Below are 14,194 nucleotides of genomic sequence, written 5' to 3'. Positions count from 1 at the left end.
ACGAGGATAATGCAGTTTAGGCTTAAACTGGGACTTTGACTCTGGACTCTGGACTTTGGCTTGTTTTATTATTAAATGGTTACTAAGAGATTTTTATTTGGGACTGGAATTTTAGACAGTTGGCCACTAAAGGTGCCCACACAGGGACAAAGTGTGCCTTCTTGGGATGAGATTTGAGTGAAAATCAGATCATACAAGCAGAAAACAGAGAGATCTGTGTGACTAACTGGTACAAAAATAAAAAGCAGTAGCCTGTGACTCTGGAGAAAGAAATGGCAACCTGCTCCAGTGTTCTTGCCTGGAGAGTCCCAGGGACGGGGGAGCCTGGTGGGCTGCCGTCTATGGGGTCGCACAGGGTCGGACACGACTGAAGCGACTTAGCAGCAGCAGCCTATGACTCACTGGAGTAAAATCCTTGCCCTGATCTGGGTGTTCACAAATTCTGCACTATTGCCATTTCCCTTCTCCCTGTAATGAGCAGCGTTCCCTGGGTACCGACCCAGAGCCCTCCCTCTCGCTGGGTCCCCACCTCTATGTTTTCTCTCTCTTGCTTCCGCATCTACCTCCTTGAAGGTCTGTGTTTTCCAGAAATATACCGCATCCTGGTTATTCCCATTCTCACAGCTCAGGCAAACTCACAGTGGATTCTCCACTTCTGTTATTTTACTTCCTTGGAATTTGTAAGTTCAGAGCTTTCTTTTTCTTTGATTTCTTAAGATTTCCCTCAGCATCATTAGATGCTGTCTGTTAAACCCTTGTTTTTGTTCTGGGTGTTCCCCCAGGTAGCAGAGTAGCTAAAGAACTTCCTCCTGGCCTTAAACCTTAGCTCGAGGACCACGTCCTCAGTGAGGCTCATCCTCACTCCCAGTTTAAACTTACAGCCCCTAGCCCTTCCTTTGCACTCTCAGTTTCTTATCTCTGTCCTCTTTCTTTTTAATAGCTCGTTTTGTCTTCTAACACAATATACAGTTTATTACATCGCCTGTCTGTCACATGTTGGGGCCAGGGATTTTTGTACCTTTATTCATGGGGTCGCAAAGAGTTGGACATGACGGAGCGACTGAACTGAACTGAACTGAGTCAATGATACAGAACAGCACCTGACATCGGTGGTAACTCAGAAAATATCTGTTGCATTTGTTGCATTATTACAAGTGACATCTTCCCTTCACAAATTTGCAACCTAAGTTCAACTGTAGACCTAATAAGAAATGAAAAACTATCAAGCAAAAAAAAAAAAAAAAAAGTTACATTTATTATATGCAAGCAAAGACTTCTGTGTTCTTTCACCCAGCAAGGATGTCCTAACCCCCTCCCTGTTTCACTCTCAGAGCTAATGATCACCTATCCTTTTCATTTGTCTTTGAAATCACTTTGCATGCATAACTTCTCCTTTGTTTCCTCTGTCACGATTTTTGTTTCTGGCCTCCATTTTTTTTGGAGCATCTTATCTGGTAGTTTTGATTCTAGCATCACCCACCATCACTACACTTCACTTCATACATCACAATTCAAAATGCATAATTTTTTTTTTTTTTTTTGGCCATGCTGCATGGCTTGCAGGTCTTAGTTCCCCGACCAGGGATCGAACCCAGGCCATTGGCAGTGACAACGTGCAGTCCTAACCAGTGGATCACCAGGGAAGTCCCTCAAAATGCATAATCGACCACATTACTCCTCCACGTAAAATCACTCAGAGCTTCTCACAAGGACAAGGTTCACACTTCATGTGGCATGGAAGATTATTGTTGATCATAGTCATCTCCTGCCATGTGAAGAAGGCAAGTTTTAGAATTTACCTGTGGTTCAGAGAGTATCACAGGGTACCTCGTGCCCCTGTGCTGTGTGAGAGGAGCTTCCTCTTCTGTCTACCTGGAGAACATCTAGTCAGTGAGAAGGATCAGGCTCGGGCATCTTCACTTCTGTAAAACCTGCCCTGAGGTTTTCTCATCATCTAGTCCAGAGCCAATTCATCTATGCTTCTAGAGCATCCCAGATGGTCAGACCCATGTGCCAATCCAGAAAAGAATCAATTATCCATCTCCCCCCATAAATCATGTGGTCCTTGGCCATCTCTGCCTGGCTTTTCATGGTACCTTTGGCATCTCTCAGTTGGTAAAGAATCTGCCTGCAATGCCGAAGAGACCTTAGTTCGCTTCCTGGGTTGGGAAGATCCCCTGGAGAAGGGAAAGGCTACCCACTGCAGTATTCTGGCCTGGAGAATTCCATGGACAGTCCATGGGGTCGCAAAGAGTCGGACACGACTGAGTGACTTTCACTTTCACTTTGGCATCTAATACAGAGGCTGTTCACGTGGTGTGTTGAAAGTCACTAAATGTTTATAGGGAGAAGCCCTGGCTTAGATGCTGCCTCCCTGAGCTGTGTGCCAAAGAAGGTACGTTCACTGTGAGACAGCCTGGAGGTAAAGGTCATGAACGTCTAATCACACACGTGGGGAGTGCAGCACGTAGGCACACAGCCCTGCTCATGGACAGCCTGTGTTAACCTGTCCCTTCCAAAGATCTCACCAAGTGTGTGTGCAGATTCCAGATGCTGTGTTAGCCATCATAATATTTGCCTTTCTCGTAGCACACCTTAACTTTCCCTAGAGAACCCCATGGAACTAATAATAATGTCTCTTTTAAAAACTTGATCACTTCCAAAGCTTTCAGGGCTTACATTTTTCAAATGAAGCATGATTATAGCTGCAACTGCCTGTGCATTTCTCATGGTTTGTCTTAAAGTGTATTGCAACTTCTTAAATTTGAGAAATTAACTTTGTTTCAACATTCATGTAAGATGTCTTATACAATTCCTCAACAAAAATAATATCAATAATAATACTTTTTTTTATTCATCACTTCCTTTGGGGCCAGATATAGATTCTCCATATATTTCCCCCTTGTACTTACCTGCCTAATTTAAGTGCAAAGCTAATTTCAGTGAGATAAAATCATTTCTTCCCCTCCATTCAAGGTATATCTTTATTCAATAATTATACCTCCACCCTGGCTCTGGGATTTATCAAAAAGATAATATATTTGTTATGTACATTCATTTTTCCAATACATATTACAAAATCAGCTTCTCTGGTTCATTTTTTTTAAACTTGGAACTAATCCCTCAAAATATTTTAGGGTGGAAGTTATAAGGGTGAAATCTCCTATCATCTGGGTTTTAATTCCAAACGATTTCAGCGTTAAGTCTTTTTAAATTTGATTGATAGTAGGGAGAGCCTGTCTGCCCAGAGAGGAAAAAAAAGTTGGGGTGAGATAAGAGAACAATTTTCATAACGTTATTAAAGGTCTGGCAATACGGGAGTGGCTTTCCTGGTGGCTCAGTGGTAAAGAATCCACCTGCCTGTACAGCAGACCTGGGTTCGATCCCTGGGTCAGGAAGGTCCCCTGGAGAAGGAAATGGCAAGCCACTCCAGTATTCTTGCCCGGAGAATCCCACGGACAGAGGAGCCTGGCAGGCTACAGTCCATGGAGTTGCAAAGAGTCAGACATGACTTAACGTCTAAACAACAATAATACAAGACTGGTGTGCTGTAAGAATGAAAATTGGCAGGTATTCAGAAAAGAAGCCACTGTAGTCACTTGTTTATGTTATATTAGAATATGTTTGATTGTTCACAGGAAGAAACTAGAAGAAAAATAATCACATCTTTTGGATTGTAAAGTTTCACTACTTATACAGATTTTAATGTATCATTTGTGTGGATGGATCTGGGTACAGTACTCAGTAATGACTCTGCTCCTGGAGAGGCTGACAAAAATGATTAACTGTTAATCTTCAGTTCTGTTTAATCTAAATCATTTCTATTTCCTTCTAAAATAACTGGCATCTAAAAACAAAAGGAAAAAAATGTTTCTTAAGTTTGCAGGAGAGACATTTGGGAACAGAACAGCTGACTCTTGATTACATGTGGAATTCTTGATCACATACAGAACTCCTATTCCATAAACAGCATGTTCTTGATTACATATGAAAAACGGGTGCAAGGAAAACCTACAGATAAACTCCACAGATAATACTAAAACTATATTTTAATCAACATTTTTGTTTCAAAACGTTGGGACATCGAGGGGACTAATACAATTAAGGGAGGGGCTTCCATTTGCAAGACCAACTATAATCTCAGCCCAGAGGCCCTTATCTGGGGCAGAGGGGTAAGCTGTGCTGAAGATTACTGAAATATAACTCTAGGAACTCATATTTAATCTCGTGTAATTTGACAATGACATGGAAATATCACATTGTTTGTAATGGTCATCAATCAGTATGACCTACCGCGGTCAGGAGCTTCAGCTGACTTCTCGGTCTGCAGGAAACAGAGAGAGAACAACGTCAAACAACAAAAACAAGCGGGGTGGGGGGGTGAGGAGGGTTAAAATAGAGACCTGGTAAATGTTTAATAGCATCTTAGGAGCTGGCCAAGAAAGAGTTCTATTTTAACATCCTTCGATGGGCCTCATCAACCCCTTAGGGTTTGTGCATACAGGTTGGAGCACAGAATACTGAGAGTTGCGAGTCTTCTATTAATAAAACAACAGATTATAAGATTCCATACCAGTGGAAGAAAATCTGATCATAAGATCTGGCCTGTTGTATATTTATATCAGAATAAGCTGTTTTATTGTAAACTAAATCTTAGTTCATAATCTGTATAGTATTTTTCTCAGAAATGATCACAAGTTCCCTGAGTGCAGTGAACTTTGCTTTGCAATTCAGGTCCTACAAAAACACATGAAGCAACTATTTCATGCTAGGCAAAATACCAAGCACTTTTACGTAATTTATCTTGTTTGTCTTAAATTAAGACAAGGAAAAAGGTGTTTTTTTTCAAATGTTTAACATTATTATGCATATATTCTAAAGTTAAAGACATTATCATTTAGAAAGAGAAACAACTTACCTTGGTTTTCTGACTCTCTCTCTGGACCTTCTAATTAAATCTTCCAACTGTTTATTTCTCTCTTCTAAACTGAAAGAAGAAACAACTGAAGTTTATGATTAAAATGGACTTTTCTAAGCTAACGTCACTGGAGGATTTGAGTAGGTAAATTTAATGATGGTCTAGCTTTGTATACATCATCCACCCATCTTGTATCTGCTCAGTCGTTCAGTCGCGTCCAACTCTTTGGGACCCCATGGACTGTAGCCTGCCAGGCTCCTCTGTCCATGGGATTTTACAGGCAAGAATACTGGAGGAGGCTGCCATTCTCTCCTCCACATTTTCCCAACCCAGGGATCAAAACTGTGTCTCCTGCATCTCCTGTTTGGCTGGCGGATTCTTTACCACTGAGCCACCTGAGAAGACAGCTATATGGGAACTTGGAATTCTTTCCTAGCAACTCAAATTATTTAATTAATTTCTCCCTTTAAAGGTTCCAGTGGTGAAGAAGGAGAGTGACCCCTCCTTCCCAGCCCTCTTTGTCCCCACATCCTCATCTGCTTTCTCACAATACAGTTTTGCACCATGTAGAATTTTGTGTAATGAACTCTTACACTCAGCCTAATTATTTTGCAACTCACCCACACATTGCACCTATCCAAGGTCACTCGTTTTTTATTGCTGTATAGAATTCCACTGGGTGGCCATGTCACAGTTTGTCCGTCATCCCACCGTTTGAGGGACATTAGGTCGTCCCTAGGTTGGGGCTATTACAAATCAAGCTATCTTGAAATTCTCTTTTGTGTTAACACACACGTTCTTTCTTCTTGGATCAATACACAGAAGTGGGTTGGCTGAATCATACGTTGGATATGTTTAACTTTTAAAGAAGGCACCAAATTGTTTTTTAAGAGGTTGTTCCATTTTACATTTCCACCAGGAGGCTATGAGCATCTCAGTTGCTCCATGTCCTTGCCGATACCTGGTATGGTCAGTTTTTTAGGCATTCTAATAGGTGTGTAGTGGCCTTCACTGGGGTATAATTTGCCTATTAATGATGTTGACTATCATTTAATGTGCTTACTTGTCATCCATATATCTATATTCTTGGTGAAGTGTCTGTTCAAATCTTTGCCCATTTTTATGGGGTTGCTTTCTTATTCTCGGGTTTTGAGAGTCTGTTATGTATTCTGGTTACAAGTTCATTATCAGATATATGACTTGTAAATATTCTTTCACGTTAGTCTTTTCATTCTCTTAATGATGTCCATGGAAGAGCCAAAGTTTTGTTGTTTTTTTTTTAATTAATTAATTTATTTTTTTCAGTGGGTTTTGTCATACATTGACATGAATCAGCAATAGATTTACACGTATTCCCCATCCCGATCCCCCCTCCCCCCTCCCTCTCCACCCGATTCCTCTGGGTCTTCCCAGTGCACCAGGTTCGAGCACTTGTCTCATGCATCCCACCTGGGCTGGTGACCTGTTTCACCATAGATAATATACATGCTGTTCTTTCGCAACATCCCACCCTCACCTTCTCCCACAGAGTTCAAAAGTCTGTTCTGTACATCTGTGTCTCTTTTTCTGTTTTGCATATAGGGTTGTCGTTACCATCTTTCTAAATTCCATATATATGTGTTAGTATGCTGTAATGTTCTTTATTTTTCTGGCTTACTTCACTCTGTATAATGGGCTCCAGTTTCATCCATCTCATTAGAACTGGTTCAAATGAATTCTTTTTAACGGCTGAGTAATATTCCACGGTGTATATGTACCACAGCTTCTTTATCCATTCATTTGCTGATGGGCATCTAGGTTGCTTCCATGTCCTGGCTATTATAAACAGTGCTGCGATGAACATTGGGGTGCACGTGTCTCTTTCAGATCTGGTTTCCTCATGTGTATGCCCAGGAGTGGTATTGCTGGGTCATATGGCAGTTCTATTTCCAGTTTTTTAAGAAATCTCCACACTGTTTTCCATAGCGGCTGTACTAGTTTGCATTCCCACCAACAGTGTAAGAGGGTTCCCTTTTCTCCACACCCTCTCCAGCATTTATTGCTTGTAGACTTTTGGATAGCAGCCATCCTGACTGGCGTGAGATGGTACCTCATTGTGGTTTTGATTTGCATTTCTCTGATAATGAGTGATGTTGAGCATCTTTTCATGTGTTTGTTAGCCATCTGTATGTCTTCTTTGGAGAAATGTCTGTTTAGTTCTTTGGCCCATTTTTTGATTGGGTCATTTATTTTTCTGGAATTGAGCTTCAAGAGTTGCTTGTATATTTTTGAGATTAATCCTTTGTCTGTTTCTTCATTTGCTATTATTTTCTCCCAATCTGAGGGCTGTCTTTTCACCTTACTTATAGTTTCCTTTGTAGTGCAAAAGCTTTTAAGTTTCATTAGGTCCCATTTGTTTAGTTTTGCTTTTATTTCCAATATTCTGGGAGGTGGGTCATAGAGGATCTTGCTGTGATTTATGTCGGAGAGTGTTTTGCCTATGTTCTCCTCTAGGAGTTTTATAGTTTCTGGTCTTACATTTAGATCTTTAATCCATTTTGAGTTTATTTTTGTGTATGGTGTTAGAAAGTGTTCTAGTTTCATTCTTTTACAAGTGGTTGACCAGCTTTCCCAGCACCACTTGTTAAAGAGGTTGTCTTTTTTCCATTGTGTATCCTTGCCTCCTTTGTCAAAGATAAGGTGTCCATAGGTTCGTGGATTTATCTCTGGGCTTTCTATTCTGTTCCATTGATCTATATTTCTGTCTTTGTGCCAGTACCATACTGTCTTGATGACTGTGGCTTTGTAGTAGAGTCTGAAGTCAGGCAGGTTGATTCCTCCAGTTCCATTCTTCTTTCTCAAGATTACTTAGAGCCAAAGTTTTTAACTTTGATGAAGTACAATTATCAAAATTTTCTTTTATGAATCATGTTTTTAGTATCATATTTAAATCACTGCCTAACCCAACATCAACCCAACTCAGAAATTTTTTCCTATATTTTGAGAATTTTTTATACTTTAGCTCTTTCATTTAGGTCTAGTATCCATTTTGAGTTACTTTTGCATGTGATACAAGGTATAAGTCAAAGCATTTTTGTTTTCTTGTTTGTTTGCAAATGGATGACCAATGATTTCAGCATCCTTTGCGAAGAATGTGTGTGTGTGTGTGTGTGTATATATATATATATATACATATATATATACATATATATATATATATGTATAACTGAATCACTTTGTTGCCCAGCAGAAATTAACAGAACACTGTAAACCAACTGTATTTCAATAAAACATATTTAAAAGATAAAAATAAAATCTAGATCAGCTTGGGGAGAAATAAGTCTTAACAATATTGAATCTTAAGATCTAAGAAACAAGTATACCTCCTTTTTATAATATTGAATGTACTATTTTATATTTATATTGTCTTCTTTATTTTTTTACACAATATCAAAGATAATTGTTTTATTTAAAAACAGAAATATTTATGTGTTTGTATGTGTTGCAGCCCTTATGGAAAAAAAAATTTTTTTAAGTCCTTTGATTTGAAATTCAATGTAAACAAGTATACAATCTTAAACCATAAATTCTAATTTTTTTTCCTTTGTGTTTAAGTGATGTGAAAGCTCTTGTTCTATTCAAAGGAATCTGTGTATTTGAATTACAGTTACTTCTTCACTGGTTTTGTTTGTTGTTTAGTCACTAAGCCGTGTCCAACTCTTTGGCGACCCCATGGACTGTAGCCTGCCAGGTTCCTCTGTCCATGGGATTTCCCAGGCAAGAATACTGGAGAGGGCTGCCATTTCCTTCTCCGTTCTTTATTTTTTAGTGAGGTAAAATTGGTATATATTATTACATAAATCTCAGGTGCATGGCGTTATAATTTGACCTCTGTATGCATGACTAGTGTTACCAGTGGAAGTCCAGTCACCATCCATCACCACACAGCCCCTCCCCCTCACCATCTCGCTGGCTCACCACTCCCTTCCCCTTGTAACCACCAACAGGTTCTCTGTATTGATGAGTTTGCTTTTGTTTTGTGTGTGTGTTTTACCCACACTTTCTGTCAGTTATCTTGTGGTGAGTTAGCACTATACCAAGCTCCTGTTTAGGGGGTGTAAGATTAGACCTTCTGCTTAAGCCCTAATGGCAGCAAGCACTGTACAAATGAAACTGGGAGAAGGGTGGAGGAAACAGCACGTAAGAAATAAAGAGAATAAATAAGTGGAAAAACTTTGCAGAGTTTAAAACACTAATTTTGGAATATTTCACGCTGAATCTCAATAAATGAGAAAGTTTGTTTGGTACTTGATATGTTTCATTTGGGGTGCATTCAAAACCTTATGTGGATAAATTCTAAGCATAGCAAGATTATTTTACTTGAACACTGTGGTGATATCCTCTAAAGTTCTTGGATGTTTCTCACTAATTCCTCAACCTCACTCCCCTCCCACCCCCACATCAAAGGTTCTGAGAAGGAAGACGAAACTCTGGGTGTTCAAGTAATCCAGACATTAAACAGAATAAACACATTACTGAAGAATGGTCTTCTTGACTTACAAAATGGCACATTCCCCTCTTTGTAGGAGTCTGAAAGATGAACTCAGCAAGTCAGAAAGTGATACACCAGCAAATGTTTACAAAGTTAAAAACTAAGTTTTTTCAACTTACTGTGCAATCCTGGAGTGGGATATCACAAGTCTTTGGTCAGCACATTTGATAATCTCCTCATAAGATGTAACCTTGGGAAACATTAGCTAAAACAATTATTCTGTGATCGATTCTAGGATATTTACTTAGTTTTGTTCATATTTTTGCTTTTTAAGAATCTGCACAAGTTGAGGTTCATTTACATGACTCTGTGAATGCAGGTTTCAAGCAAGGTTTTACATCTTCCTTGTATTTTGAAACCAGGAATATGGATACAAGTAGAACTGAAATGTGCCTGTTCACCATGCAGAAAAATTATCAAAACATGGACAACTGTAGTGAATCAACTGTGATCCACACAAGTAGTGTATGTGTCAACCCAAGGTCAGAGTCCACAATGCAGTTTTAAAAGGTAAACTAGAACACTATGTTGGCAAGATTTAGAAGGACCCTCCAAATGAAGCAGTGATGCTAAGACTAAGAGACTGCTGACAAAAGAAGGTTATATGAACACATACAGTTCTCTGCTAACTTTTAGCTAAAAGGATAATGACACAAAGTCATTATGAAGTGAAATGTGTTACATCATCCCTCATATCTTAAAGAAGATCAGTCCTAGGTGTTCATTGGAAGGACTGATGCTAAAGCTGAAACTCCAATAATTTGGCCAACTCAAGCGAAGAGTTGACTCATTGGAAAAGACCCTGATGCTGGGAGGGATTGGGGGCAGGAGGAGAAGGGGATGACAGAGGATGAGATGGCTAGATGGCATCACCAACTCAATGGACATGAGTTTGAGTAAACTCTGGGAGTTAGTGATGGACAGGGAGGCTTGGCGTGCTGCAATTCATGCGGTCACAAAGAGTCGGACACGACTGAGCGACTGAACTGAACTGATTCCTCATATCTCTTTTTCGCACCCAAATTCTAATGTTTTAATATTTGACATAGTGTTAAAAATATATTTGTGTAAGAAAATCTGTACCTTATTTATTAAGTTGCCTAAATGTCTTTGATACTTGTCATTTTCTTCAGTGAGTCTGTTGCAGTGGTCTTCTTTTGTCTCTAGAAGATTTTCCAATTTTGCAATCTATGGAGTAACATCAGCAAAAATGCTAACTTGGAAACTGCCATAAAAACCACGTATGGATGCTGAGAACAATGAGAACAGTGAGCTATACTTTATTTCAATATTCTCTTACACTGATTTGTACCATAGGTGAATTGAGAGACGCTGTTAGTTAGACTGCAATTAGAACACATGAACAGAAATTTTAATGGTGTTTCAGCTTTTCTACAATTTAATACAATGAAATAGCTTTGCAAGTAGCTAGACACCTGCTAGTAAATACAAGTACTTATTAGACTCAAGTCTTTTCTTTCCGTACATAACCAATGCATAGACTACCTTCTTTCCGTACATAACCAACGCATAGACTACCTTCTTTCCGTACATAACCAATGGATATTTGATTCTCTCTGAAGCACTGATGTGCTGCTTGATGATAAATTTTCAGGTTTCATCAATATTCTCACATGTATAAATGAGTTTTTAAAAGGTCCAGCTCAATGTGCATCACATTCTGACTTATGGTCCAATTTTTTTCTTTGTTTTTTGTTTTGCTTTTTAATTTTTTAATTTTTTTGGTCCAATTTCTATTTGCAAGAAATTAACATTAACAACTTAAACATTGTATTTTTACATTAATAACTTAAAATTTGTATTTCTAAAAATGATGTCTAGGATAAATTATCAAGAAAGGGTATTCACAAGTTCCCCAGCAGTTACCTTAATTTTCAAAGCAATTATAGAAGAAAAAGGACAGAAATGTTCCCTTTAAATAACAATGTTAAGAGTGGCCATTGATTTTCTAATAGTTAAACATATTTATTTATATATGTTTACACGTCTGTGGTTAGATGCCCTACAGGAAACAATGGCAGAACAAATTTTCTGCAGACACAGCGGCTTTCTTGCTCTTTCTCTTTACACAGATATTTTAATGGGGACAATATCAAATCGGGGTCCCATTCCTCTGACTGCACATGTTATTTAAGGTGGGGAGTACAGATATTACCTCAGTTTAACAGAGAGACCCAAGGTGAAGAGAATTTAAAATGTTTTTTAAACGACATGGCTAGAAGTAGAAAGAGAGCAGAGGGCGGGCGGCAGAGGCTGAGATTGTTAGCATCACTGACTCAACGGACACGAATCTGAGCAGACTCCAGGAGACACTGGAGGACAGGGAAGCCTGGCGTGCTGCCATCCATGGGGCCGCAAAGAGTGGGACACGACGGAGCGACTGAACACCACCACCTTGAACCTCTGGGTCTAGAGCAGCTCTTCCTTTCCTCTCCCTCCCTTTCCGTGTGCCAGGTGTTATGGATTAGAATTTCTCACATTTGGAATTTTCATCACGGTCAGCTTAATGTGCTTCTTTATCCTCTCAGGAGTGGCGTGGTCTGGAAGCTTGCTTTCAGGTGAGACACCACGGACAGCGCCCGTCCCACGCCTCATGCTGTCAACGGCACACCTCACCTTTTGTGCGGCTAAGCTGGACAACAGGGCTCTGGTGTGGGCCATTAAAAGCTTCCTGTGAGTATTGAACTTACAGGTTTTAGCAGCCATTCTCAGTGTCTAGATTCCTTATTTTATTCAGGGATGCAAGATGTAATTTTCTATAGGTGTGTCTTCTGCTTTTTTTTTAAGATTTTTTTTTTTATGTGGACCATTTTTAAAGTCTCAGTTGAATTTGTTACAACGCTGCTTTTGTTTTCTGCTTTGATTTTTTGCCCACGAGGCATGTGGGATCTTAGCCCCCAATCAGGGATCCAACTGGCACCGCCTTCATTGGAAGGCGAGGTCTTAACCACTGTGCCGTCAGGGAAGTCCCTTCTGCTTTTAACAGCTTACATTCTTCAATGAAGAACTCTCCTTCATCAGTTATTCGGTCCCTCTGAGATACGGTTTGTACAAGAAAGTCTGCAGCACATATCAGAGGCAACATAGTGTGACTGAGATGCTGCCATTTGTGAGCGTTTTCTCACTTCAGCTTCCCACCCAGGGGAGACTGAGGTCCACTCCAAGCCTCTTTTGTGCCTGAAGCCCAGAAGCTGCAGGCAGGGCCTGCGCCCTTTATCTGCCCCCTGCCAGCCCGTGGGCTGTCCTCTGTGCCTCTCCCACCTGGATGTCACAGGCTCCTCCTCTGAGCTCCAGCTGGTCGACAACCGTCTCCTTTGTCGGATGTGTATCCTAGCTCTTTCTAAAAAGGTTCCCTCTAGTCCTTCCAAATAGCTATCTATATATCGCACCTTCTTTTCTAGATTCCTTGGAGGCAGGGCTTCCGTTTGATGTAACTTTCCATCAATATCTCCATATTGACTAGCCTTGCTTACCCTTTCAAGGAAGTCAATAATTACCTATATAATGAAGAAAATTAATGCAGTAGAAAGGAAGAAAGCTGTAAGCCCTCAAAGCATCAGGCTTTTTCCTCTCTCTCATGCAATGAATTTAGTACAGAATGCTGCCTTTAACAATTTAGAAATACGACAGACTTCTCTAACGATGAAAATATAAATTCTGGGGGCTTCCCTAGTGGCACAGTGCTAAGAATCCACCTGCCAAGGCAGGACACACGGGTTCCATCCCCGGTCCGGGAAGATCCCACGTGCTGCGAAGCAGCTAAGCCCACGAGTCGCGACCACTGAAGCCCGCGTGCGTAGCGCCCGTGCACTGCGACTGGAGAGGAGCCCCCGCTCGCCACGACTAGTGAGAAGCCTGTGCGGCAACGAAGACCCAGCACAGCCAGAGATAAATACACGTTACAAAACCCAGTGAAGTTAACTAACCTCTTTTTCATTAGATAGCGGGATCCAAATGGATTGTAACTTTCTAGGTACCAAGGTATTTTCATTTTCTTCCCACAGATTTTTCCTGTTTTATCTGCTTTAACGCTTTTTTCCAGCTTTACTAATGCATAACTGATGCAACCACTGTGTAAGTTTCAGGTGAACAGCCTGCTGATTTGATACACTGATACATGGCAAAATGATCACTGCCATTAGCTCCACCCCTCCCACAATCACCACTCCCCTTGAAGGCTTTGGGTGCCAGCCAAAGGACTAGTGCCGTTTCCCCCTCACCCCCTCAATCGCGATTGCTGAAAACACCTACTGCTCTAAGAATGGTGGTTGTACGTGCCACAATATAAATGTGCTTCATTCACTATGAAAAACTTGCACATACTTGAAAATTTCTGCATTTTGAAAGAAAAAAAAATCTGATTACACAGAAATCAGGTGGGACAGTATTTAAAATTTCAAAACCTGAGCGTGCAAGCCTCAGTTCTGTATTGTGGGGTGAGTAACGCTGCTACTGTGCCCGCGTGAGGCCGTTCAGGGAGCAAAGCTTCTGAAGGCAGGTCATTCCCACAGCTTGTTATTAAGACAGTGCTGTGAATAACAAGGCTAGCAGAGCAACGGAAGGCATTTCTTACCAAAAAATCAAGCTCCTCGTTTAGGTTGTGGTACTGGTTCAGTCTGGCTCCCAGTACAACAGGCACGTCTCTGACATTCTTGGCTTCCTTGGAGGCAAATTCTGTAACCTGCGATGAAACATACTTGTGCTCACTTCCAATATGTTCACTT

General features: G+C 40.4%; 1 protein-coding gene across 1 annotated transcript in view; it reads right to left on the bottom strand.

Annotated features, from left to right (window-relative positions):
* Positions 1 to 4,275: 4,275 nt before the first annotated feature.
* CAGE1 (cancer antigen 1) overlaps positions 4,276 to 14,194 on the bottom strand; it is a 38,425-nt gene continuing 28,506 nt past the window's right edge. Inside the window, exons 7-9 of the mRNA XM_043906963.1 lie at positions 14,044 to 14,151; positions 10,567 to 10,637; positions 4,276 to 4,324 (exon numbers count right to left, since the gene is read on the bottom strand). Of these exons, the coding sequence (XP_043762898.1) occupies positions 4,276 to 4,324; positions 10,567 to 10,637; positions 14,044 to 14,151 (228 nt within the window). The remainder of the gene's footprint in view (positions 4,325 to 10,566; positions 10,638 to 14,043; positions 14,152 to 14,194) is intronic.

The sequence above is a fragment of the Cervus elaphus genome, chromosome 7 (assembly GCF_910594005.1).
Source record: "Cervus elaphus chromosome 7, mCerEla1.1, whole genome shotgun sequence".
NCBI classification, from domain to species: Eukaryota; Metazoa; Chordata; class Mammalia; order Artiodactyla; family Cervidae; genus Cervus; species Cervus elaphus.
Note: the sequence above shows the minus strand (reverse complement) of the source record. Positions and strands in the feature narration are given on the sequence as shown.